This window comes from Lutra lutra, chromosome 3, assembly GCF_902655055.1.
Source record: "Lutra lutra chromosome 3, mLutLut1.2, whole genome shotgun sequence".
Classification (NCBI taxonomy): Eukaryota; Metazoa; Chordata; class Mammalia; order Carnivora; family Mustelidae; genus Lutra; species Lutra lutra.
In genome coordinates, this window is record NC_062280.1 from 50,522,762 (window position 1) to 50,550,428 (window position 27,667).

The window sequence follows — 27,667 nt, forward strand, 5'->3', positions numbered from 1 at the left end:
TCCAGGGAGGAACAATCAATTCTGAATTGAGAATCAAGAAAGTTTTTGCAGAGAAACTGATCTTTGCACTGGTCCTTGAGTGATGAGTGCGGTTTTAGGAGACTGGGATGGCAGTCAAGGCCAGAAGGCATTGCATGAATCAAAGCACAAGGGAGAGAAAGTGCAGGGGTGTCAAATGGAGTGGGGAGCAGTGCCAGGCACAAGTGGCAGTAAAGGACTGAGAAGAACCTAGAGCCGGTCTGAAGGCTTAGTGCTAAAATAAGTGTGTGCTTAATTCTATAGGAAATAGGAGAACATGCTTTGAGGAAGAATGACATAATCGAACTTGCATTCTATCTTCCTGTCCTAAATGAGGGGGAAAAAAATAAGCAGAAGAACTAAACTGAGAGAGAAAAGACAGAGAAAGCAGACTAGGCAGGTTAGGTCTTCGAACCAATAGCAACACTACAGCTTCTCTGAGCTTTTGCAGAAAAGACAGAGCCCAGAATTCCAGAAATGCTCAGTGGCCAGTTACAGAGGCTCTTTGTCTTCTGAAATTCCTGCACATGCAGTATATGCTTTCCTTTATACAGGAAACAATACAGGACCCATATTAGAGGCTTAGCTAAAAAAAATTAACTCCCTTTTGCTTTGCAAGTAGGACTTGATGTTTTTTTGGTTTTGGAGACAATGAAGAGTTAGTTATATAAGCGCTAAAATTATAGTTTTCACTCGCCAAAACAAAATGACTTAAGATGGTAGCTCATCTAGCTACATTCTCTAAGTTATATCCTGCAGAAGAGTGATATACGGTTGACTTATACCTTCAAAGAAATAATATTTTCTTTGCTGGTAGCACAAAGCTGGGAGAAATAACTAACATATCAGCTGACAGAAAAATCAGATTCACGAACATCTACAGAGGCTTACACCAGTAGGCTTAATCTAGAGAGAAGAAACTGCAGAGATAAATGTCAATCTTTGAATCTTTGAATTCCCTATTAGGATAGAGGAAACCTAGCTTAAGCCCATGCAAAATGTCTTGGGGTTTTAATCGAGCCCAAGTTGCATGAGCCCCAGCAATGACAGAGCTGCCAGGGTGTTGAGGCCCTGGGTGCAGAATTAGAGGTCCAGAAATGAAAAAGAAAGAAATGAAAAGAAGATGTCAACTGTATTCTACACTTGCAAGATTTTGTTTGGTTCAAAGGGTCACATTCTAGCACGGATGTCATGTGAGGAATGCCCAGGAACTGGGGATCGCTGGATTAGAAAGAGAACCTGGGGTAAGGGGGCAGGGGAGGCACCACGGTAGTTAGCCTCATCTCCACAGAGTTGGCAGACACTGGTTTTGCACAGCCTCAGAGGACTAGGAAGGTCTGCAAAGAGAACTCTGTGACTCTGCATCAGAACCATTTCCTCACGGAATTTTCCAGAGCAAATGGGCTCATTTACAAGATAAACTCCTTGTCACTGAGAACACTTAAGCAAGGGCAGGATGAAAATCTGTTGGGTGGGACTCTTGGAGTAGAAGAGAGGCTGACCTCTCAGTGTAAACATCCATGGCTCTGACATGGGGGCACATGGCCCTATGCTCACAGAAAGGGAAGAGAAATGGGCTCATTAAATACCCTGGTGGGTCCTCTCTCTATTTCTGTTTCTTTCACTGGGTTATTTGATAATACTGTGATTTTAGTCCTTGACTTAATTTTATAAATTAATAATCTTAAATCTTGACTTTAAACTACAATTTGGAAAAAAATCCTATATGGAAAATATATCTAGTACAGCAATGCAGCACAAGAAGAAGATAAATGTATATTTAATTTGTTGTTAATTTCCTAACTTAACAAAATTAATAAAATAAAAAGTTCTGATTAATTTTATGATTACTGCTTAAATCATTCGTTCTTATCTATTCCACTTCATAAGTGATAATTTGTAGTACTTGAAGTTTGATGTTTAGGATGAGAATTGAGAAATGCAAGAGGTGCTATTTACATGGAGCAAGAAAAAAGGATTCTTTATAAGGTTGCTATATAGTATTATATCACCTTGGACAGATGAACTGAAATAAGACATAGCATGCAAAATTCATAGAATTAGTATCTGCCCCCACCTCACTGTAGTTGATTTTGTTCATTCTTGCCAACGTAATTTCTGGTGTGTCTGGCATGATGTGGACCTGGGTCTTGTCTTTGTCCCAGGCTTCCGTGTATAAACGCTATCAAAGGAAATAGATAATGTCATCAGGAAAAAAAATCAGTATAAAATTAAGAAGAATTTCAGGACCACAAAAACTTTATAAACAGAAATAACAAAAGGTTAAACATCTTATACACATGATGTATGGCAGACACATCTTCAGGTAATTAGTTCAGAGAACAGATATTTAGTACCTTATGATAATCTGAAATGTAGGTTAAGAAAAGGAAATTGAGAGTATCTTTTATGCAAAGATAGTTTTCCATAAAAATATGTCATTTTATCAAAACTATGAAACAACTACTAAAGTAACTATTAAATATAAGTGACACAGAGATAGATAGATACGGATGGATGGATAGATATCTTTGGTTCCTCAATGCTTGCTTGCCTGCTTTTCTTGATTATGCTTCTTTTTCTTTGATTTCGCTTTAGGAGTCCTACCTTGGTTCTCTGAAATTTGAAGCCTCACCTTATTCATGTTGATGGCATTATTCTTGGCTAACACTTGTTCCAAAGAATCAGTCACACTGGTAAATTTGAATTTGTCGGGAGGCTGGCGATAAATTTTATCACTCAAAATTTCAGTTGCCCTTTTGCATTTTTCCACATCCAAAGAGCCAATAGGAACCCAGCCAATGCCTCTCAACCATTGCAGATCTGACTTGTACATGTTCTGTTGAGACAAACAGTCAATGAATATTTATCTTGGCATTGGGAAAACATATTCATCTAAAGGATATGAAATAAAGAGCACTCTTGAAAATACAGTTGGATGGACAGTCTATCAGATAATACTTCTTTTTGTCTGGAAAGTTAAACAATTATTACTCAGAAGGAAAGAAGAAATGCTATTCCTGCCTTGCAGGGCCTCGTGAGCTTGGTGCCTTTTGTTACCTTCTCCAAGGGATGTTAATTCACTAATTTCCTACCTTAGCATGCAATTATGATCCTCATATACTCACATCGCTCTGGAGGTCATAGGCCTGTCGAGCATGGATGACATCATTCTGGTCGGGCAGGCACGTCCACTGGTGCAGGTAGTTCTTGTAGTCTATGTCACTGACCAAGGTCTGGCACTTCTTGGCCAGCACCAACCCCAGCATGTCCACTGGGCTGCTGAACTTGGTCTTCCACTTCTCAAAGTCCTTCTTGTACTCCCTGTCACTCTGGACCTTGGCCACATGCATGGACCACATCATCTTGGGGTCATCATGTATTGCTCGGGCACCAATGTGATGGCCAAGTTGCTGACGATAGCCTTCTTTGTATTTGTACTAGAAGAAGAAAAAATCCTTGTGATCAACTGTTTTAACTTTTAGTAAAAAGCAATTACTAGGCCCCAATTTTCCTATAATGATTTCCTCCTGTATATAAATACATGTACTTTGTAAACAACTTAGAAAATAAAGTATATATACATACAAAAAAATAACATTATTCTATCATTCAGTGTTAACCAGCATAAAATCACTTTTCATAGTGTGTGTGTGTGTGTGTGTGTGTTTGTCAGAATAAAATTAGAATAAGACCTGGTTTTTCTAGTTATTATACAAGCATTCGTCTGTCATTAAATATTCTTTATAAATATGCATTTTTAATGGCAGCAGGTATTATACATTATTTTGATACATTTTAATACTTTTAACCCTTCTGTGAACATTGACCATTTATTTTTAAATTATGATGGTTACTTCTCATATTTCGGAAATAAAGAAACAAATATATTCTTGACTTTGTTGACTAATGAAATAGAAGGATAAAAGTTCCTAGAAATGTAAGTAAAGGGGCGCCTGGGTGGCTCAGTGGTTTAAGCCTCTGCCTTCGGCTCAGGTCATGATCCCGGGGTCCTGGGATCGAGCCCCGCATTGGGCTCTCTGCTCAGCAGGGAGCCTGCTTCCCTTCCTCTCTCTCTGCCTGCTCTCTGCCTACTTGTGTTCTCTCTCTGTCAAATAAATAAATAAAAATCTTAAAAAAAAAATGTAAGTAAAGAAACCACTTAAAGATAGTAAATACTGGCAACCAATCACCAGATGCAGAAGCAAACACATGGTATGTGTGGATGATTGCACAACGAATAGTGTGTCATATTCATTCAGCCCTTGTAGGTTCATTGGTTCATAAAGCATGAGTTAGTTTTGAAGGAATCCTACAATGAATTCAATTGTATATAAGAATTATCATGTGGAAAAGCCCAAAGGATGTCTGCACTACAGCCAAATAGCCAATGCTTTCGTTTGGCAGGAAATGGACAATATTTTGAAATGCATATTGCTATGGACTCAATCATAGCTTTGTATTGAGAATTTTATTGCTATGCTTCTAAACTATTTATTTAGAAAAAAGACTGTTGGCAAGAACTTTAACCTCGTAGCTTACCTGCCCTACCATATAACTGGAGACAGAAAAATCTTTGAGTCAAAGCTAGGGCAAAGAACTTTTTAGGTGCGCTTACCTCACTTGCAATGTCTCTAGAGGCCTTGGCTGCCCTGATGGGAATGGCATCCAGCCGCATATCATAGCCTTTCTTCTTGGCTTCTTCTAGGCCAAGTTTATATAGTTTCTGAAATAGACATAAATCATCATAAGTTTGATTTATAAAGTGCAGTGTAAGTAAAATATATCATGCGCCACGAATATATTGCTTACGTCACTGTAATTTATTTTGTTTTGCTTAGCCAGTAAAACTTCAGGAGTATCTGGCATAATGTGGACAGTGGTTTTATCTTTATCCCAAGCTTCTGTATATAGGCGCTAAAGCAAGAAAAAAAAAAAAAGATGTGATTAGTACAGGCTAGTAGTGAATAGAAACATAAAAATTTTTTTTAAATAATCTGGTTCTTAATGAGACTAAAGACAGTCTGTTCTGTGAGTTGGTATGTGTGACATCTTCAGGTCTAGATTCTCATATCAGTAAAATACACAACACTTACTTAAAAACCACTTTAATACCAAGCAAAAGAGTTAAATACGATTTTCCTTTTATAGAAGTAAATGCCCATGTTTATACAGACTCTCTCTCCCTCTCTCTCTCTCTCTCTCTCACACACACACACACACACACACACAAACACCCCCTTCTATTAAAAACAAGCCTTACATGGTTCATGGTAATAGCATTGTTTTTTGCCAAAACCATTGGGATGGAGTCCATAAGGCTGGAGAACTTGAATTGATCTGGGTGCTGACGGTAAACGTGATCACTCAAAATCTGGGTAGCTCTCTTATTCTTCTCATCCTCCAGAGAGCCACTAGGTAACCAGCCAATGCCTCTTAGCCACTGAAGGTCGGACTTATACAAATTCTGAAATTACAGGTGACAAGCCACTTAACGTAAGCATAAAAATATGCCCCTAAAGAAATAAAATTATATATTATATATTTTACTAGACTATAGATATTTAAATGGTTGAATTCTTGGGAAATTTACAAATTTTGGTATGTGTTCTGAATAGTCAAATTAGAAGCATATTTTGGAAAATATTTTATTTTAGATAATATTTTAAATAGTAGCACATAGAAAATGATCCAACTCTTCTAGATCAGAATATTAGAGGCTTTCACCAAAGCAATGAGGGTTTTGTTGGCTCTTTGTGGGATAATGGTGCATCCAGATATTTAGGGGACTAGATGGGGCATGGGCATTAATCTAGGGACACAGAACTCAGTTGTGTAAACTCAACACCACTTACTTTAGGGAAAATTTTCTTCTTAGGAAAACAGCCATGGTATTTAGTTAGCCAAAGGAAAATCTTAGACTCACATCACTCTGGAGGTCATAGGCCTGTCGAGCATGGATAACGTCATTCTGGTCAGGCAGGCACGTCCACTGGTGCAGGTAGTTCTTGTAGTCTATGTCACTGACTAAGGTCTGGCACTTCTTGGCCAGGACCAACCCCAGCATGTCCACTGGGCTGCTGAACTTGGTCTTCCACTTCTCAAAGTCCTTCTTGTACTCCCTGTCACTCTGGATCTTGGCCACATGCATGGACCACATCATCTTGGGGTCATCTTTGATGTCCCGGGCTCCAATATGGTGGCCAAGCTGCTTGCGAAAGCCTTCCTTGTACTTGTACTGAAGAAAAAAAAATATTCCTTGATACTTACAAGATTAACTTATGTTGCAATTACAAAGCACATGAACTCTACATGTTTCACAAAGCCTAGAGAGCCCCAGATTTAAGAAACTTGTAGGAAAGGTTAAAGGCTAACTCCAGGTAGAAATGTCACACATAATACATTCATACAAATTCCAGCTACAAATACCTTGAGTTTATCCTCATCCCACACTACATCTTTGGGATCAGTCCACTCTGTTTTAATTTGTTACTCCTTGGAAGATTCTGTTCAATTTAAGATTAAATTGAAACGGCTTTAAAGTGATAAATTGTAATCATATCAATATAAACAGTGGATAAAGTCTTACTTCACTGGCAATTTCTCGGGATGCTTTTGCAGCTTTGATTGGTATGGCATCAAGAGGAAGATCGTAACCTTTTTTCCTCAATTCCTCATAACCCATTCGGTAGAGTTTCTGTTAAGAGATGAAGATCACTTTGGGAAAAGCTGTTTTCCATAAACAACTGCAGCATAATGAATGCAATGTGCTAAATATTTTAAGAGTCCCTGAAATAGTATCTGCTCTAGAATACTCAAATGTAATTGGAAATTATGCCCATTGATTGCTAATGATCCTATTTTAAACTTTAAAGCTCTTCGATTACCCAGATCAACATAATTAAATTTCAGCTCTTCCCAAATATTTCTGAGAATGAGGCAAAAGTAAATTGATAGAGAAATGAAATAAAATATCATTTAGGTCCTGTTTTCCAATTAACTTTGAGTGTTTCATTGGAAGTTTTTGCTAGATGAGAGTAATGCTTTTTGTGGGGAAAAAGTATGCCTAATGGGCTGTCTCTTTCACACAGCTAATAGGCTGCAAAATAGCCTATTTTACAATATAGAGCTGTCTGTAGTAGGGTCTGCATCTGGAGGTAAGAAACAAAATCCTTCATAATTTTTTAAATCTAAGATTTTTTTGGAGGAAACTTAAATTTTGAATATAAAAGCTCAAGTGAAATACTTTCTTCAGATTTGTTACATAATGAAATATCTGAGAATACAATTTAATGCACTTTATTCTGAAACCAGATTGTTTAAAATGACTTTTGATCTTGGAATGTGTCCATATTTTAATCATTTGTGGCATTATTCTAATACATTATTTAATGTTGAAGCCTTTCTTTTAGAGTTTAGAATTTGTCTTTAAAATATTTAATTTTTACATCTATAGATTTCAGGAGATTCTGCTATGAGGACAATAAAAGTAAAAATGGAATTCTCCTCCACGGGTTTTTAAATGTTCATTCATTTGAAATTTCATTGAGTTTTGTGTGTATTGGGCACTATACTAGCTAGGCACTGCAGGCCCAATACAAATTGTATCTGACCCTGAGGAGCTCCCATTCATACAGGGAAGAGCAATATAAACTATTATATTATGATGATATGTGTCATAAAGGACTACAAGGAACAGACAGCACAGACCCCCAACTCTGCCTGAGATAGGGAGTGCCAATTATTTTGATATTCAACCTAAAAACCACTAAATAAGGAATCTAAGTCACATGTAGTTTATTAATCAAAATCATTCAGTCATGCAATTTATTTCCAATTCTTTGCCTTAGAAGCAATTAAAAGCTTTCTGAAAAACATGAATTTGGAAACTTACATCACTTGTATTGATTAAGTTTGCTTTAGCCAGAATAATGTCAGGTGTATCAGGCATGATGTGGATTTGAGTCTTGTCCTTGTCCCAAGCTTCTCTATAAAGTCTCTAAAAGAGAAATAAGAGCTTTTCAGTGGTTTCATTCAATTAGTGAATGACATCAGAAACTTCAAGCAGGATCACTGAATTCATCTGAATTAGGCATTTTAACTGATAGCATAAGCAGATAACATGAACAGAAAATAAGTAGTGTTTTGTTTTGTTTTTTTTAGTTGTCTGGGATATAACTATCTTTCAAAATATAAAGTATGGATTACCTTCTCAAGGTTATAAATAACCCTGCCCATTAGTGATCAATCTAAGTAATGAGAGTTTCTACCATGATCATCAAATAGAACAGAAGTTCTCCATCTGATTATAAAGGTCTCCCTCACTGTTTATCTGGGAGATAGTCCTTCCCTTCTCAAAAAAGGACATATTTGAGGTATATTTAGAAATTAGAGTCACATTCCCTATGCATTTTATTATTTATGGCTCTAATAATTTGGGTGGATTAGGATCCCAAGAGAATTTTGTATGGAATTTATCAAAATGTCTTCTATGTCGCAGAGCCATCCGCTATCTTTCTTCTATAGAAGACAAGACAACCCAAACAAAAATTTCATTGGTTTACTAAACCAAGGGGGTGTAAGTCTGACAAAAAACAGAGACCTGTCAGAGAATTTCCTCATAAGACACTTATCAATTACAAAAGATAAAATAGTAATTTGGCAGTGGAGAAACCTCTCAATACCATTTTAACTAAGTGATAAAAAATCAAATGATCAGTATTGGAATGAAAAGATATCACGGACCACCTGATAGAACATATGGAGGAGGTACTACATGTGATGTCCCGCTAAAAGTACAAGACCTGAATCAAATCATGAGGAAACAATAGACCCAAACTGTTGAAGATTCTGCAAAACAACTGGCTTATGTTCTTCCCAGATATCAAGGACTTGGAAGACAAAGGAAGAGTGAGGAGCCAGTCCAGATTAAAGGAGACGACAGACACCACAAGCAAATGCAGGGTGTGATCTTGGATTGGACTCTGGATCAGAAAATAGTTTTTATTTTGTATAAAGGACATTCATGATAAAACTGAATAAATTCTATGGACTAGTACTGTTTCAATGCTAATTTCCTGATTTTGATCACTGCACTGTGGCTTGGTAAGAGAATGTTCTTGTTTTCAAGAAATGCACACTGAAGTATTTAGGGATAGAGAGGCATCAATGCAGCAACTTACACATATACAACAGAAAAAAGTAGGAAAAAAAAAAAGCAAGTGTAACTAATGTTAACAACTGGGGAACTGGGATAAAGAAAGAGATATGCATACATAATTATATTTATATATTTATTATATATATTTAAATTATTTGTACTATTTTTGCAAGTTTTCTCTATGCCTGAAATTATTTCAATATAAAAAATTTGAGAAGTCTCATTGGTTCATTGAACTTGTCAGTTTCCCCTTAAGGAACTGAGTGTGGGTTACAGGGGTTGATGCTTTTTTCCTTCCTGCACATGCACGTAACCCACAGAAGCTAAGACCGTCAGGACTAAAACAAAGCAAGGCTTGTCAATTTCCACATATGTTTATCCTGGTTTTGTACTAACCTTTCTGATTAAGATGAGAGATTCTCAACCTCAGCACTATTGGTATTGTATACTGGAGGATTCCTCATCGAAGGGATTTTGTCCTGTATGTTTCTGGAATGTTTAGCAGCATCCCTGAATTCTATCCACTAGATGCCAGTAGCATGCCACCCTCAAGTTGTGACAACTGAAAAGGTCTCTAGGTGTTGCTAAATGTCCCTGGTTGAGAACCACTAAGTTGGACCATTTCTTCAATGGTGTCATTTTCACCACAACCCTTCCCCACCTCCCTGAAAAACAAGAAATACTAGTATTTGTTTATACTGAGATACACGTATTGGTTTATTATTCAAAGGAGAGGGGTGCTTGGGTGGCTCAGTTGTTAAGCGTCTGCCTTCAGTTCAGGTCAGGATCCCAGGGTCCTGGGACTGAACACTGCCTCGGGTCCCTGCCCAACAGAAAGCCTGCTTCTCCCTCTCCCATTCCCCCTACTTGTGTTCCCTCTCTTGCTGTCTCTCTCTCTGTGAAATAAATAAATAAAATCTTTTTTTTTTTTTTTTTAGATTTTATTTATTTATTTGACAGAGATCACAAGCAGGCAGAGAGGCAGGCAGTGGGGAGGAGGAAGAGGGGAAGCAGGCTTCCAGCAGAGCAGAGAGCTCGATGCAGGGCTCGATCCCAGGACCCTGCGATCATGACCTGAGCTGAAGGCAGCGGTTTAACCCACTGAGCCACCCAGAAGTCCCTAAATAAATAAAATCTTGAAAAAATAATAAATTAAAAAAAAAAAAAAAAAAGGAGAAACAGCGGGCTCAAGGATCCACGTGGCCCTTTTCCGAGGACTTAAGGTATCTGTACCTCGCATTCCTACAACCAGGGCATACTGCTGAAGAGGTCTGTTCCGAGGCATTTTTAATATTAATAAATTTCATGATTGAAGGTTTCTCTCTTGCCCACTTTATTAGTTCAGAGCTCTGTACACAACTCTGTTGCATGGAGAAAAGAGAAACTTGGATTCCAAAGGGGGAGCTATTTTGCATAAATTTGTTGCTTTATTAGTCAGCCTGTTGGATTCAAATTACCATCATAAAAAAAAAAGAAGAAATGAAAACCTGAGTATTTATAATAAAGCTGACAGGTCAGCATTTATTATAAATTTTGGATACAAAAATTGCAAGAAGCCCGTGAAAGGTTGACTGGGAAGAGAGGAGCTACAATTTATCAAATGCTTACCATAAGTTGGTTATGAGCTTTATAATAAAACTAATATATATGATAGATGTAAAATATATAGCAGAAGTAATCAGATCCAAGACCCAGACAATTATTACTATGTATCAATTTAAACTTTCTTACCTGTTCCAAAATCTCAGTGCACATAATTCAACTTTCTGTAATTTTCAGGGTTATGCTTCTCACTGAACAATGATGAGTACTCTTTCTCTTTGCATAGAATTACTCTACACTGCTATCTTTTATTTATTTAATTCAATAAATATTTAGTTACATGCCACACACTGGTATCAGTGCTGGAGAGGGAAGTAAGTTGAAGATGGGATATATACACATATACACACACATGTATATATGTATGATATTACCTACTTGTCTTGACTTGGCGAAGCTAAATGTATTATAAAAGTTTGGCAGAAAATACACTCTTTATAACATTTCCATTTGCCTGTGCAAAGTACTCAAAATACTGCCCTTTCATACACTTTACCCCAACAACAACAACAACACAAAGACTGGGTCTTTAATACATTCAAGTTTCAAAGAAAAAAAAGTATGTTCAATAGCGTTCTCATTTACAGGATGGTTGGTTGGATGGATGGATGGATGGATAAATAAATAAATAAGAAAGTTTTAGATGACAAAAATTGGTACTAACACATTTTACATGATTCAGTATAGGGTAGTTGATAATTCAAATGAAGCAACCAACATTACACATCATGCTGTGTTGTGCTATGCTGTAGGATATAATGCTATGCTACCCTACTAATTATTAAGCAAATGCTATTGAGCACCTACCAGTTATCAGGCACTACAACTTTTCTATTTATTTCTAAAGAGTTACTCACATCACTCCTATTTTTGGCATTTGTCTTTGCCAGAACTATGTCCATGGCATCAGGAATGCTGGTAAATTTGTTTCTGTCTGGGGGCTGACGGTATTTCTTCTCGCTGATGATTTCTGAAGCCCGTTTGTTCTTTTCTGCCTCCAAAGAACCCAGGGGACTCCATCCTATGCCTCTTAGCCACTCAAGGTCAGACTTATACAGATTCTGTGAAAATACAAAGCACTCCATCAAAACCCCATCCTCATTTGGACCCTCGACTCAAGTGATTCTATACATTACAAACAGATGCATTTTAGATATTCAATAACAACTCCTCTTTTTACTTTGTTTCTCTGTGACCAAATGGATACTCAAATAGTAATATATAAGCCATTCAATTAAATAGAAACTGACCTCACTCTGCAGTTCATAAACCTTTTTAGCTTGAATAACATCATTCTGGTCAGGCAGGCATGTCCACTGGTGGAGGTAGTTCTTATAGTCTACGTCACTGACTAATTCCTGACATTTCTTGGCCAGCACCACTCCTAACATGTCCACTGGGCTGCTGAACTTGGTCTTCCACTTCTCAAAGTCCTTTTTGTATTCTCTTTCACTCTGCATTTTGGCTACATTCATGGACAGCACAAGCTTTGGATCATCTTGCAGACTCCGGAATCCAATATGGTGGCCAAGTTGTTTGCGGTAACCTTGTTTGTATTTAAACTGAAATCAAAGGAATCAGTTCTTTTATTAACATAAACAAAGATCAAGTGAAGCGCAACAATCTGAGCTTAATTAAAAGCTCCATATGCATTTTTGGCATGTCTGTTTTCCAAAACTGAAAAGAGAAAAAGGATGTCCATGTTAAGTTAGGAAGAAATGTAAGAACTTACATAAACACTTCCAGAAAAAAATGTAATGTAGTTGATTATCAGGGGAGGTTATGCTAAATTCTAACTAGAGACAAAAATATATGCCAGGAGGTGCTAGACATTGGGTATGCAGACCTTAGGGTAACATTTGCACAAAGCTCTTTGGATAGCCTTATGGGAGTGATCTGAAAATATGGGCTGCATGGCCAAGAAATAAGAAAGATTCAGGACTTGAGCAACAAGCCTTATGGTATAGATTAACTTATTAAGCAGCAGGAATTTTAGTGGTTTGCTATGTGGTTATATATTATAATCTTGTCCTGTTCAGGATCCATACCTTCATGCACATGTAGCTACAAAAAACTCAATACGTTAGATTAGAAAGAGAATTCCATAAGATCTCAACATATTGCCAAGACAAGTCAAGTGAACTACATAAATTTAAGAAAAGTAAAATCCACTATTTAGATTCAACTGGGAAAAAATTGCATTAGTACTGGATGACAATTGTAATAGTAACAATAATAACAATAGTAATAATAGCATTTACTTGATGCTAGGTGCCTGGCTATATTACACTTCATGGAGTTAGGTCCTACTCTCACTTCATACCCAGAGTCACAATTATATATATTATAAATACTCAGGAGTTTAGGCTGACTATAAGCTTAGTATGGGCAAGCTGACAAAGCTGCTTATAAAACTAGTATTAAAGATTCTGCAGGGACACAGATAAAAACAAGTCAGAAGCTCATTTACTCTGGCCTGACCTCCTGTGACAGGGAAGCACCACTACATTTGAGCACAATATTTTGAGAAGGGTCTGAAAAAATAGAACAAATCACAAGTAGAGTGACGAGCTTTTCAAGAGTCATGAATAATCAGAATACTGAAAGACTTACAAAACTAAAACCAAGAAGAATAACTAAAAACGTGTAAAGTGAAGAGATATCAGGTGGAATAGGAAATAAGCTACTTTGTGATGTTCTAGAACACAGACTTAGAGTTGATCAACAACATAATCAAATTCAAAATAGGGAACTATATAATGACAACTAAAGATGATCCAACAAGGAAATGACCTGCCCTAAAGGGGCACATAAAATTTTTTTATGTGTAAAATTCTTTTATGTGTAAATGTTCACAGACAAGACGACCACCTGTTGGAGGTGGAGAGAAGGCAGAACACTGAGTGGGAGACTGCATTAAAAAGCTTTTGTGTTGTCTAACTAAATTCTATGATTCTAATTTATTAAATTAAGTACTCATAAAAATCTCTAATTTCCTTAATTTTTAAAAAAGATTTAATTGATTTGACAGAGATCACAAGTAGGGAGAAAGGCAGCGGGGGGGGGGGGAAGCAGGCTCCCCACTGAGCAGAAAGCCCGATGCGGGGCTCGATCCCAGGACCCCGGGATCGTGAGCTGAAGGCAGAGGCTTTAACCCACTGGGCCACATAGGTGCTTCTCTAATTTCCTTAAATCTTATAGAATATAAAAACCATGTGAGGAGCACCTAGGTGGCTCAGTTGGTTAAGTGTCCAGCTCTTGATTTCGGCTCAGGTTATGATCTCAAGGTTGTGAGATTGAGCCATGTGTCAGCTCTGCATTCAGCAGGGAGTCTGCTAGAGATTCTCTTTCTCTTCCTCACCCTCTGCCCCTCCCCCCATTCATCCTCTCTAAGATAAATGAATAAATTTTTAAAAAGTCTGAAACTAAGAGGAGATATAATTTCTACAATGGTGAGAAAGTTCACATAAAGTTAATTTTAGGGTAAAACTTCAAATAGTTCTAACTAATGGTTTCACACAAAAAGAAATCAGCTACTATCAAAAGTATAGTTAGGAAATCACTGATGCTATTTCTTCAATTTCTAAATAATCTTCACCTCATGGAGAATACATAACATTAAATGCTCCTGCGGGAACATTCAAGCATCATTATTGCTGTAGGTTCTTCAGTATGTTGATTCATTCTAATAAGGAACTGACCAGCAAGCCAGTGAGTGAGTAATAATAAATTACCTAATTGATTTTCCCACATTTCTGGAGTGCCACAAATGAATTGATTTAAAGAAGATCTTCCCTTCTATTCTTAGAATTCATTGCCAGATGCTGTCTTTACACAATTTTTCTCCAAACCAAGTCCTTGTCTTGTTTTAAAAAATTTGAAGATCAAAATTCCACCGGCATTTTTCAAGAGCTGGAACAAACAATCCTAAAATTTGTATGGAACCAGAAGAAACCCAAAATTGCTAAGGAAATGTTGAAAAAGAAAAACAAAACTGGGGGCATCACGTTGCCTGATTTTAAGCTTTACTACAACGCTGTGATCACCAAGACAGCATGGCACTGGCACAAAAACAGACACACAGACCAGTGGTACAGAGTACAGAGTCCAGATATGGACCCTCAACTCTATGGTCAAATAATTTTCGACAAAGCAGGAAAAAATATACAGTGGAAAAAAGACAATCTCTTCAATAAATGGTGCTGGGAAAATTGGACAGCTATGTATAGAAGAATGAAATTTAACCATTCTCTCACACAAAGATAAACTCGAAATGGATAAAAGACCTCAACGTGAGGCAGGAATCCATCAGAATCCTAGAGGAGAACACAGGCAGTAACCTCTTTGACATCGGCCACAGCAACTTTGGAGACAAGATAGGTCTCCAAAGGCAAAGGAAACAAAAGTGAAAATGAACTTTTGGGACTTCATCAAGATCTAAAGCTTCTGCACAGCAAAGGAAACAGTCAACAAAACAAAGAGGCAACCCACGGAATGGGAGAAGATATTCACAAATGACAGTATAGACAAAGGGCTGATATCCAACCTGTAAAGAACTGTAAAGAACTCCTCAAATTCAATACACACAAAACAGATAATCACATCAAAGAAATGGGCAGAAGACATACAAATGGCTAACAGACACATAAAAAAATGTTCATCATCATTAGCCATCAGGGAGATTCAAATCAAAACCACATTGAGATATCACCTTACACCAGTTAGAATGGCCAAAATCAACAAGAGAGTTAACAAGTGTTGGAGAGGATGTAGAGAAAGGGGAACGCTTTTACACTGTGGATGGGAATACAAGTTGGTGCAGCCACTTAGGAAAACAGTGTGGAGATTCCTTAAGAAATTAAAAATAGAGCTTCCCTGTGACCCTGCAATTGCACTACTGGGTATTTACCCCAAAGATACAGATGTAGTAAAAAGAAGAGCCATCTGTACCCCAATGTTCATAGCAGCAATGGTCACAGTCACCAAACTGGAAAGAACCAAGATGACCTTCAACAGATGAATGGATAAAGAAGATATGGTCCATAAATACAATGGAGTATTATGCCTCCATCAGAAAGGATGAATACCCAACTTTTCTATCAACATGGACAGGACTGGAGGAGATTATGCTGAGTGAAATAAGTCAAACAGAGAGAGTCAATCATCATGTGGTTTCGCTTACTTGTGGAACATAAGGAATAACATGGAGGACATGGGGAAATGGAGAGGAGAAGTGAGTTCAGGGAATTTGGGAGGGGGAGGTGAACCATGAGAGACTATGGACTCTGAAAAACAAACTAAGAATTCTGGAGGGGAGGTGGGTGGGGAGTTGGTGAGCCTGGTGGTGGGTATTATGGAGGGCAAGTATTGCATGGAGCACTGGGTGTGGGGTATAAACAATGAATTCTGGAACACTGAAAAGAAATTAAAAAAATAAAAGAAGAAAAGCATATAAAAGAATTTTAAGAGCTAGTACTTCCACTGAAATTCCAAAGTCCTCTGAATTTTTTTAGGTTAATTCTTAGATTTAACAAAATGACGTGTCGATCTATATGCAGAATATCAAAGTCAAATATTTGCAAAAATTTAACTAATCAATAAGAATTGTACCTAGTTTATTCACCAAATTTATTACCCTTTCCAATCATAATTAGAAGTTGTCCTGGTGAACAAATATCCCTATTTTATGAACTTTGGGACCAGATAGAATCCAACAAAAAGTTAAGCTCTCTGAAACTTAAACCTAAATTCCTGAAACTTCCTGAATTTTTTATGCCCCAAGGTAATTTATTATAATTATGTAGATATAAGAATGGGTTAAATAAAAAGAAGTGGCATCTAATTTTTAAATATGTGCATATAAAAATTTATCAACATCAGGTCACTGAGGTTGATTTATTCTCTGGCACTTTGAATTTGTCTAAAATAGATAAATACAAAACAAATTATTTTTAAGCAAGCAAGGGAAAACTGAAATCTCTGGTTTCTTTGTAATGTCTAGAAACATTGCATCTTGGTATAATGGATCTCACAGGTCCTCTGACTCAACTTCTGTTCAGGAAGCTCTTATTTTGACACTGAATCAGTTAGAAAGAAAAGTGAATTTTCAGTAAATGAAGAGGGGAGGTAGGAGAAGATGAAGGGAATGGCATTACATTTTGAAAGGCAAGGCCTGTCTGTAAAAGTAGTCATCAGGTATCTGAAGATACCTGATTCAGATAAAATGCATCATAAAAGCCAAACAAGCCAAACTTACATCACTAGCGATGTCTGTTGAAGCTTTGGCCAACTGTACAGAAATTGCGTCAGGTGGGAGATCATAGCCTTTCTTCAGAGCTTCTTCCCATCCGAGTTTATAGAGTTTCTGGAAATGAAACATATAATTTAGCATTATTCAGTAAATATTAGAACCCCAGTGGATTACTGAACAATAATTTACCCAGAGAGCAGGCATCAGATTCTATCATCTACCTTAACTCTAAAGATCGGATAAAACCAAACCAAGCTCTTTTAGGGAGAACTGACTTAGCATTACAGGATCTTGCTTCAGTTTTCTGGCTCTGAGAATAGGCTCAGTTACAAGAGACACAGTACAGTTTTAGAATAGCTTTTCTGTTCAGACACTGTTTGGGCATATCAAGTATATCAGGCGCTTTCTCCCTGCTGTTAAGTGCCGTCTAGACTCACTATTTTAGTGACAGATGTTAAAATAATTGGTAACTAAAAAAAGTCAGGAAACAAAATTTTGATAATCCAAGTGATAAAAGTAATAGATACTGACGTACCTTTTATGAGGTACAATAAATGAATTAATCTTTATGAATGAAATTAAAATTTTGCATGTGTGTTAAAACTGAATACTAACAAAAACAGTTGAAAGTCATCCAGAACCTACTATGTGCCAAGTACTGTGTTGAGAGCCTTACATGGAAATTTCTCATTTGGTCCTCATCAATAAGCACTCTTATGGTCCCAATCTTAGGGATGAGGAAACTAAGGCTTAGACCCGATGTTATATAACTCATAAATGGCAAAGCCAAAAACGCATACCAGATCTGTCTGATGCAATTTTTTCTTTCAACAATTATCTATCGATTTCCTTCTCTGTGCCAAGTACAATGAGTACTGAGATAAAGAAAACCAGCACAGTGCCTGTCTCCACGGAGCACAGGAGTCACAGCTAAAGCTCTTGCTTTTAATCACCATATTCTGCAGCATCTCTAACTTGCCAGTTTAAGTCATTCATTTTTATTACTTTGGCATTTTCATCAATTATTTACCATTACATCATTTAAAAAGTTTAATTAGTCTCAAGCCAAATTTTTATATAGCTTTACCTGACTATACAGAGTTTGATTCTGCTTGGCTTGTAAAATATCTGGTGTGTCTGGCATCACATGAATCTTGGTTTTATCTTTGTTCCAGTCAACAGTATATAAGTACTAGGAAGTTAGGAGAAAAAAGACATTTGTTATTTGAAGAAAAAAGTGAAACAGAGCATTTGAATTCACTCAATTTGAATTAGATTAAATTTAGTAACTGAAGTGGTATATGACTCAAAAGACACCAAAAACAAACTCAGATTAAAAAAAAATAGTATTTTTGGATATTTCCTATCTTCTAGAATTATTTGAAAGTTTTTAGTATATAGTAATTTTAAAATACAAAAGGTTTTTAAGAAATAAAAAGATTTCTAACTCCATTTAGAAGGTCAGGGGAAATAAAAATAAGAAGTAGGCAGAAGAAAATGATGTAAGGACATGCTCTGGAACAGTCTGTCAGACCCCAGAAACAGAGGACCCAAACTAGATTTCCCAAACATGAACCAGGGGTTACTAGCCCTGCCTTGCTGGGAGCTGTAGGGAAGGACAGCTGTATCGAAGGATGGCTGTCTACCTTGTTCATGGTTTGTGCATTCTGTTTGGCAAGAACCATATCCATGGAGTCATTCAGCTTCTTAAACTGGAAGTTGCTAGGATGCTGGCGGTATTTCTGATCACTGGCATATTCAGTTGCTTTCTTGGCCTTCTCCACTTCTAGGGAACCAGCTGGACTCCAGCCAAGCCCTTTGTACCACTCATTGTAGTCCTGCTTGTATTCATTCTATATAAAGAAGAGACAAATTCTAATTTACCTTTTCAATTACTTTACTTTTATCAATTCAGACACAAAAGTGTAGTATCGAAGACTGTGATCTCCATTCCCATGCTAGGAATCTGAACATCACCCAGAAAGAAAAGAGACTTACGTCACTCTGTATGCGGTTCATATTCCTGCTCAGCTCAATGCTCATGGCATCTGGAAGGAGGATGTACTTGTGAATCAAATGCTTATAGTTGGCGTTGGTGATGTTGGCTTGGGCCTCCCTAGCAGCCGTGACACTGAGCATGTCAGCAGGGGTGTGGTAGCTGGTCTTCGTATTCTCATAGTTTTTCTTGTACTCCCGATCAGACTGCATCTTAGCCACTTGCATGGAATGGACTAATTTGGGATCATCCTCAAGGCTGCGGAAGCCAACCATCTTCCCCTTCTCCTTTTCATAGTTGTATTTGTATTTATACTGTGAAAAAATTAGTTAGAGCAATTACCTTGACTAGAAACATTCTAGTATCAATAGTCTATGTTTCATAAAAAGTGACACTTGTGTGAAATATGTAAGCCTGATGATTCACAGACCTGTACCCCTGGGGCAAATAATACATTATATGCTAATAAAAATAATTAATAAAAAAACTAAAGACATAAGAATGAAAAAAAAGTGATACTTGTGTAGAATTCTACAGTTTATAAAACATGCTTTTCACGTTTGTTTGTGTAACTTGATACTCAAAACTATGTTGTGAGGAAGATAGCAAAGTTATTATTACTGCCCTCCTCCACCCCATTTTACAGATGAGTAACCCAGAGAGGTGAGTACATGCTAAGGTCACTAAGGACTAGAACCAAGAACGTAATGATGATATACCACACTGACTTCCACACGTACTCTGTTGTTGTACACTGTTGTTAGGATTAGAGATCTTTAGCAGTTGATAACAGTACAGCAAATGAGAGAAAAAGGCAGAATGTTCTAAGCAGTTTACTGCTGCCCTAAGAAATCATCCAGCCAGGATTTTACTGCAAAAAATAGGCTTAGTGTATGACATACACAGTATCATTGTAGAGTAGCTTTATAGTTGTGAAGCTCCTTTTCCTTTAAGACTTTCTATACTGGTATAATGGGGAAGAAATTTTACTATTTATCACTCAACTTCTTTCTAGAAAGGGAGGAGCCTGATACATGGAAAACTTATTCTGCCTATCTCGTGTGAGTTTGAGTGTGCAAGTTAGGGGGAGGAGACTCAGGGAGCCGAATCACTCCAGAATAGAGGGAAAAGAATTTTGAGATTTCAGGGCAACGTAGTAGTGGCACAGGGATGGACAGGTAGGAAAGATGAACAGGCACAGAATATGAGAGAGAAAGTGTCACTGCGGGGGAGAGGGGGTAGGGGGCTAAGGAAAGAGTACTCTGAGAAGTGTTCCCCCCATTACCCTCAAACCACACAGTAGTCACTGTGAAAAGATTTCTTGCAGAAACAGCCAAATGAAAGAACTGAGTTTCGTACAGGTGTTCTGTTACGGGAGAGGTGAGCTGGCACACCAGCTCCCGGAAGGAAAAAGCCCTGATCTGTCATGTTTGTCAGTCCCTGTGGTGTAAATACTCCCACCATGGCTGGTGTGAAGCTACCAAGAATTTAACAACTGGCTTGCAAAACTCCTGATTATTTAATAATCAGCTGTCATGAGTCCAAAAGATCAGCATCTCTAGTACACCATTTAATGAGACATCCTGCTAGGAAGAGACTTTCTAAGAGGCAGGAAGTAAGAACAACCCAAATCTTTCACCAAGAAAGCTTGGTGAAGGGCTTTGGATTTCTACAGGCCATAGCGCTGGGGATGGAGTTCAAAGAAAATTCACCTACATCTCATGAGCCAGGGAGAGCACACAGATATGTGGTCATAATGTGGTTAGCATTCTCTTTGTTTTTGTTTTTGTTTTCAGAAATACCAGAGAAAACGAAAGACTAAACCTAAAAAGCATTCACAGAATACAAGGAGGCCACTGTGAGCAGGTACACTTCCCCCTGTATCTTTTCCACTGAGTGTTTCCAAAATTCAGCCCTTACTATTTTGGTAAATTAGGAAAAAACCCCAGTCAGGTGAGTGTTTTCCTTCAGACTTACATCACTTGCAATATCTCTTGAGGCTTTGGCAGCTTTGATAGGAATTGCATCAGTTCTGAGATCATAGCCTTTCTTTCTAGATTCTTCCAAAGAAAGTTTGTAGAGTTTCTGTAAAGAGAGGTAAGGGAATAATGTTCTTCTAAATAGGAAAGCCTGGGTTTATTTGAAGAGAGTAAACTAGCACTGTGGTATCGTTTTTATTTTTGGGAATTCTTCATTGGTGGTTTGATGGATAAATGTTCTTATAAATAACAAAATTGTGTTTGAAAAAAGTCACACCCGAACATATCTTCAGGAAACCACCAGAAAAAGTAAAACTTAATGGTTTCCATTAGGTTATAAATATGTTTAAAAATGTGAAAGCCCAGTAGATTCGCATTGATACATTTTTATCAATTAAAAGTCAAGAGAAGACTACAAAACAACCATACTTTTACATCAAAAGTAAACTTCACTATTTTTCAATCGACACTTTTATTTATGTAACTGTGTGGATTCTACAATCCAAAAATAAGTCATCAACCACAAATCCCTGTATAATTCAGGGAAAACAGAAAACACTGGTAGGATTAGAGATTTCCTAGCAACCACGGTTAGGTTGAGAAAGAAAGTGAAATAAAACACGCATTTTCTAAGTGTTGAACATTCCTTGTTACGGAGCTTGCTCCAAATTCTTCAAAATGTTCTTCTTCCCTTCCCACTTAACTTTTTCCCAAGACCCCTTCTTTAGGACCATCTCAAAGCCTTGGTAGAGAGACTCCAGGAACCAGGTCCTGGGATTCTCACTTCCTTTTTCTCTTTTGGGGCCCCCAAGCCCTTCTCTTCCTGCCAAGTCTCTTAGAGAATGAGTACCCGCTCCTAAACAAAATCCAGCTGCCCTTCAAATTCCTAACTGCAGGGCCCAAGTCCCATCCACAGGCCGGCTCCAACTCTTAGCAAAGCAAGATTAGAAAGAGAAAGATGCTCATTTGAGTATTCCTACTCTTATTTTTAAAACATTCATTCTTATAATTGAGAGACATTGATTAGTTTATACTGGTTCAAATAAACCATGGGGAATTATACTTACATCACTCATATTAATTGCATTTGCCTTTGCCAAGACAATCTGGGGGATATCAGGCATAATGTGGACTTTGGTCTTATCAGCCTCCCATGCTTGTTTGTAGAGGTGCTGGAAAGTTAAAAAAAAAAAAAAAAGTGAAAGTTAGTATTTAAAAATCTTAAAAGGTGCTCACTTTGTGTGTGTGTATATACTTATACGTATTTAACTGCACATAAATACCAATATTTTACTATTTTTTATTTTATTATTTTTATTAGCTAGATCTTATTTTTTAAATTTAAATGGAAAAGGTGCTAATTCAAACAAGACAGCAGAGAGGATGTAAGATGGAAAGCCAGATGATGCCAAGATGAGAACCATAGGAAGAGCAAATGTACACTGAGAGATGTCTTGGTGATCATCAGTTGAATCCTCTTATTGCAGAGTTGAGAAAATCATAGCCCAGAGAAGTAATGCACCTTGCCTAAAGACACACAGGTCTGGGCCATCATTTCCACAACTCTGCAAGAAGAGGCTGATGATTCTTATCTTGGCATCATTATTCTGAAATGATTAATAAATCACTGCACTGAAAAAGAAATAAAAGGTTTAACATCTAAAAAATAAATGTGAGCTTATGGTAGTTTAAATACTAAATCTTAAAAGGGATACTGAGATCTGTGCCTTGTCTTTTAGACAAGTCCCTGTCTAAGAGATCAGTCATCTTGACAAATCAGTTTTCTCTCTCAGAGGACTCCAAGGGATTTACTCAGACACTTAGCATAAAACAGCTCTCTCTAGTACAAGTAGGACCATCACGTTCTTCAACTGCTTAAGGTTAAAGTCCAAATAATGTTTTTCTTTCTTTCTTTTGCTAATCAGCAGCATTTCAAATTATGATCCATACAATATAACCAATGTTGCTGCAATTATTTTATTATTTATAACTTAAAAACCAAAGTTCAAGGTGGATATGCTTTTTGGTCTTGATATCTAACATGGCTAATAAATTTCAAAATACAGTAAGGCTTTTCTAAAGGCTGGAAATATTAATGCAAGGAACTACTTGCAGAGAACAACTGCTCTCATGATTTGCCCAGAGAAGGTCCTGCTTCGGAATGCCGCTATAGCCACAGGATCAAGGTGTCTCCCTTGACTCCATTAAAGCAGCTAGGAAACTGGAGTGGATCCCAACACCCAGATGTCAGGCAAATAATCTGCTGATTCAGTGTTGTGAACTTCTACTCAACCTTAACTTAGACAAACAAGACTTCTTTCAAAAATATGCATGAAAAGAAACGACTCGTATTTTCTTATGTCTGTTGGACACAGTGGTTCATTGAACATTTAGGGCGCCACTAATTAGGACTAGTTTCTATTTTTTTAAATCCACAAGTCCCTTTTCTCAAAGCTGAATGAACATTAATTGTGATGCCCTAAAACTATTATCAAAACCTGTAGATCAAATATAAAAAGGCCTGGCATTTTCCTGGTGTACAGGAAATATTACAATATTGAAAGACTCACTTCATTCATAATTTTTGCATTATTCTGGGCCAAAACCATGTTCATTGAGTCCATCAAAGTGGAATACTTCAAAGTGTCTGGGTGTTGGCGGTACTTCTTTTCACTGATTATCTCCATGGCTTTCTTGTTTTTCTCAGCCTCTAGTGAGCCCAGAGGGAGCCATCCAATGCCCTTCATGAAGTCAACGTAGTCAGCTTTGTACTGATTCTGCAAAAGAGGAAATGTTCAGGGATCAGAAGAAACCAAAGCTACCAAGAACCAGGAGTGGGTATTCGTATTTCCTAAGTCCCACTTTGGTTTTCAACCAATAGTATGTCGAACTCCAACCATTTTTGTCCCTAAACATTATCTTTTTTTTTTTTTTTTACATTTCTTTGCATGAGAAATTAAAAATTAGCAGTAATATCTTTGTGATTTGTTTTCCTAAATGCCTTCATAAGGAAAAAATGCTAAGAAATACCAACTAGATTAGCTATCATGTGACTGCGATCTCGAGAAAGGTGACTATGCTTTTTTTTTTTTCATTCTGACAATCTGTTTTTTTTTTTAATTTGTGCTTTTGGCCTGTATACATGGTTTTAATTTAAGTTCAATTAACCAACATATAGTACATCATTAGTGTTGGTTTTTTTTTTTTTACATAATGGGTTTTTAATGTAGTGTTCAATGATTCATTAGTTGCATGTGACATGATGAGCACTGAGTATTGGTCTAAATTTTTAGAAAAATTCCCCAAGTTTCCTTGGTTGACAGATGACTCACCAGGACTCTGATTCTCTATTTCATCATAAGCTTTGATCACCCACCATTGTTACAATTCCCTTGGGTATGCCAGAAACCTCACTGGTTTTCTGTGCAAATTTTGCTTTTTTCCCCTTAATACTGATATTTTCCTCTACAACTCTTCCTCAGTGCTTTTATGTGGGCACTATGTACCTGCTTAGGAATTAAGAGCTCAGCTCTTACATTCCTAAAGAGAAGCACGGGCTTGGCGTGACCTGCCTTTGGTTTGTAATTTAAATTCTTTTCTCCCAGCTGCCAAATAAATGGCCTCTACAGCTGAATTCTTGCTTCTACTCTGTGCCTTCCTCACATTTGTTCCAAGAACTTCCACCTCCTCAATGTTTCATCAGCAAGTAATACAAGCAATTGCTTGTATTGAGGTTGGAAAAAGTGGAATAAACGCTGGTTAGGAGTGAGGGTCAGGGGCTAGCAAGTAGTCGGCCTTCCTGATTTTCATCTTACTTGTTTACTAGGAGCTGCTCCTGCTTCTGACTCTCTTTGCTCAACATGTTTCCTTCAACATGTTCTCTGAAACAAATTTTCATTTGCCCTAGCTGAATCCAGCATCCCCCAATCCTCACAGCAAATAAGACTTTGGTGTCTACAATGTATCATCCCCTTTTGTTAAAAGAAACAAATTCTACTTAAGGTAAAAAATAAACAACTTGCTGGGAAATTACACGTGAATTTCTTTCAGGAGTTTAAAAAGGTCCTCATTTAGGGTCATTCCTGATTTGCTTATTAACTATAGTCAGTGCTCTGCAAATGATGTGGCTGTCACGTACATCGCTTTGAATCTGCATCATATTTTTGGCCAATTCAAAGCCCATGGCGTCGGGAAGCATGTTGTAGGAATGGATCACATTTCTGTAGTTGGCGTTGGTGGCCACTTCCTGAGACTTCTTGGCTGCCACCACGCTCAGCATGTCCACCGGGGTGTGGAAGGAAGTCTTCGATTTCTCATATCCCTTCTTGTATTCCCGGTCTGACTGCATCTTGGCCACTTGCATGAAGTGCACCAACTTGGGGTCGTCCTCTAGGCTCCGGAACCCAATGTGTTTCCCTTTGGCTTGCTCGTAGGCTTGCTTGTATTTGTACTGTGGATGGGAAAAGAAGCACAGTGAGGAAGGTAGCGAAGGAAAGAGAGCAAAATATAAGTCATTAGATTCCATTAACTTGGGCAAAGGTGTATGGTTTTAGAGCTCACAGGGATGGAGCAAAATTTTTTTACTTCAAATTTCTTGCCGGACTTGAGTCCATGGAAAGAAAATGATCTCAGAGTTAATCTAAGAGATCCGTGAATAAATTGCCTTAGGGTGCTTTAGAAAGCAGCTTTTCTCACTCAGCAGTCTCCTCAGAATGGGCTACAGGCACAATTTCTCATGGTGCATCTTTAATTTAGGAAAGAGCCTAATCAATGATCTCTTGGGTAAAATGAGTAGAATGTATCCAATATTTGCTCAGAACTGCCTATAAATGATTTGAATACTCTAAAAACAACTTATTTTAACAAAACCCAGTACTTTTTACATCAAATAGTGAACAAATGATTAGAGGGCCCTTGGACTGGGTGAAGAAAAATGTCTTATGTGTTCCATGGACGATGGTCCTACTGACACTGGGTAGGGTTGACTGCAGCTCTTGAAAACACACACACGAATTTGGCTCATTTGCTTCTTATTTGCTCAGCCTAAAAAAGGCCCAGTGGAAGCACTTACATCACTGGCAATGTCTCTACAGGCTTTGGCAGCCTTTATAGGGATGGCATCAGGCCTCAAGTCATATCCTTTCTTCTTTTCTTCTTCCCAGCCAGCTTTGTATAGTTTCTAAATAGAATGAAATAGAATAACACCAGCAACTTGTTATTTGAGTTAGAATGGGAATCCTGATTTTGCATGGTTGGTATATAAAAGAGACATTCCTTAAGTATTAGTTCCCTCCAACCTCCTCTCCCACTTGATTGTTGCTGTTAATCTACTTACATCACTCATGGTGATTTGGTTCATTCTGGAAAGTAAAATGTCTGGAGTATCGGGCATGACGTGAATGGTAGTCTTGTCTTTGTTCCATTTTTCAGTGTAGAGCCTCTGCAACAAGGACGACAGGCACATGAGTGTACAGCAGGACAAGTCTATAACAGTGCTGTCAACAGAAGGAGACTCACATCTCCACGACAGAAGCGATGAACTCTGATACTGGCAAGTGGATGACATAGCAAGAAGACGGGCTGATGAGACTGAACACACAATGAGGGGAAAAAACCATCAAACTAGGGAGCCCTCTTCCACAAAGACAACAAATGCCACCTTGCCCCAACCTCACGCTACATGGAGTTTTGCGGTTCTGTCACACCCTCAGCGTGGTGTAGACAGACAGCCTGCATCAGTGTGTGTGGGATCTCTCTAGAAATGGTGAAGGTTATAGAATGCCCCCTTCCACCATCACCACCACCGCCACCATCACCACCACCGCCACCACAACCATCAGAAAGATAAAAATGCGGACGATTATAGCAGCACTGCCAGGGTCAAGTGTTCGGGGCTGAGACCAGCAGGGAAGCTCCTACCTTATCCATATTCAGTTTGTTACTTTTGTTAAGTGCTTGTTCCATCGTGTCCATGGCATAGGTGAACTTCAGCTTCTCAGGGTGCTGGCGATACTTCTTCTCACTAAGGATCTCTCCAGCTTTCTTTGCTTTCTCCACCTCCAGTGACTCTATCGGGACCCAGCCGATCCCCTTCATCCAGTTGGTGAAGTCAGATTTGTATAGATTCTTTACAATGAAAAAGGAAATTTTCATTTCAGAAAGTCAGGGCTTGGGTTTCTTTGGCTAGATGATTTACTCTTCATCAAAAAGAAAGAAAAAAAATGAGGGAGAAGAGAATCCCCTGCTTTTTATGCCCTACCATCTTTTGGAAAAAAGAATTTTAAAAGCAACTGCATTCAGGGGCTCCTGGCTGGCTCAGTCGCTAGACCATGTGACTCTCGATCTCAGAGTTTGAGCCCCACATTAGGTGCAGAGATTACTTAAACATAAAATCTTAAAAAATATAAGTGATTGCATTCATGGTAGTTCTGAACTGGAAAAACTAATCCAATAATTCCTTTCTGAAACTTAACTTTCTTGAAGGAAAAGATAAAAGAATTTTACATAGGAAAAGATATTACATTGCACCCATTTGAGCCTCTTAGCTTTTCATAGAATACATCACGTACTTGTGTCTAATACACATACACTCACACGCACACGCACAAACACACAATAACCAAAACAAATTTTAAAGCTATGTTATAGTTCAAATGAATGAA

At 37.8% G+C, this 27,667-nt stretch overlaps 1 protein-coding gene across 1 annotated transcript in view; it reads right to left on the reverse strand.

Moving 5' to 3' along the window:
- The window catches only part of NEB (nebulin), a 179,435-nt gene that overhangs the window by 119,985 nt on the left and 31,783 nt on the right, over positions 1-27,667 (reverse strand). The window contains exons 26-47 of the mRNA XM_047721711.1: positions 26,925-27,131; positions 26,341-26,445; positions 26,077-26,184; positions 25,144-25,455; positions 23,576-23,782; positions 22,073-22,177; positions 21,004-21,111; positions 19,029-19,340; positions 18,677-18,883; positions 18,118-18,222; positions 17,037-17,144; positions 12,031-12,342; positions 11,638-11,841; positions 7,913-8,017; positions 6,608-6,715; positions 5,945-6,256; positions 5,282-5,485; positions 4,831-4,935; positions 4,637-4,744; positions 3,147-3,458; positions 2,654-2,857; positions 2,096-2,200 (exon numbers count right to left, since the gene is read on the reverse strand). Of these exons, the coding sequence (XP_047577667.1) occupies positions 2,096-2,200; positions 2,654-2,857; positions 3,147-3,458; positions 4,637-4,744; positions 4,831-4,935; positions 5,282-5,485; positions 5,945-6,256; positions 6,608-6,715; positions 7,913-8,017; positions 11,638-11,841; positions 12,031-12,342; positions 17,037-17,144; positions 18,118-18,222; positions 18,677-18,883; positions 19,029-19,340; positions 21,004-21,111; positions 22,073-22,177; positions 23,576-23,782; positions 25,144-25,455; positions 26,077-26,184; positions 26,341-26,445; positions 26,925-27,131 (3,963 nt within the window). The remainder of the gene's footprint in view (positions 1-2,095; positions 2,201-2,653; positions 2,858-3,146; positions 3,459-4,636; positions 4,745-4,830; positions 4,936-5,281; positions 5,486-5,944; positions 6,257-6,607; positions 6,716-7,912; positions 8,018-11,637; positions 11,842-12,030; positions 12,343-17,036; positions 17,145-18,117; positions 18,223-18,676; positions 18,884-19,028; positions 19,341-21,003; positions 21,112-22,072; positions 22,178-23,575; positions 23,783-25,143; positions 25,456-26,076; positions 26,185-26,340; positions 26,446-26,924; positions 27,132-27,667) is intronic.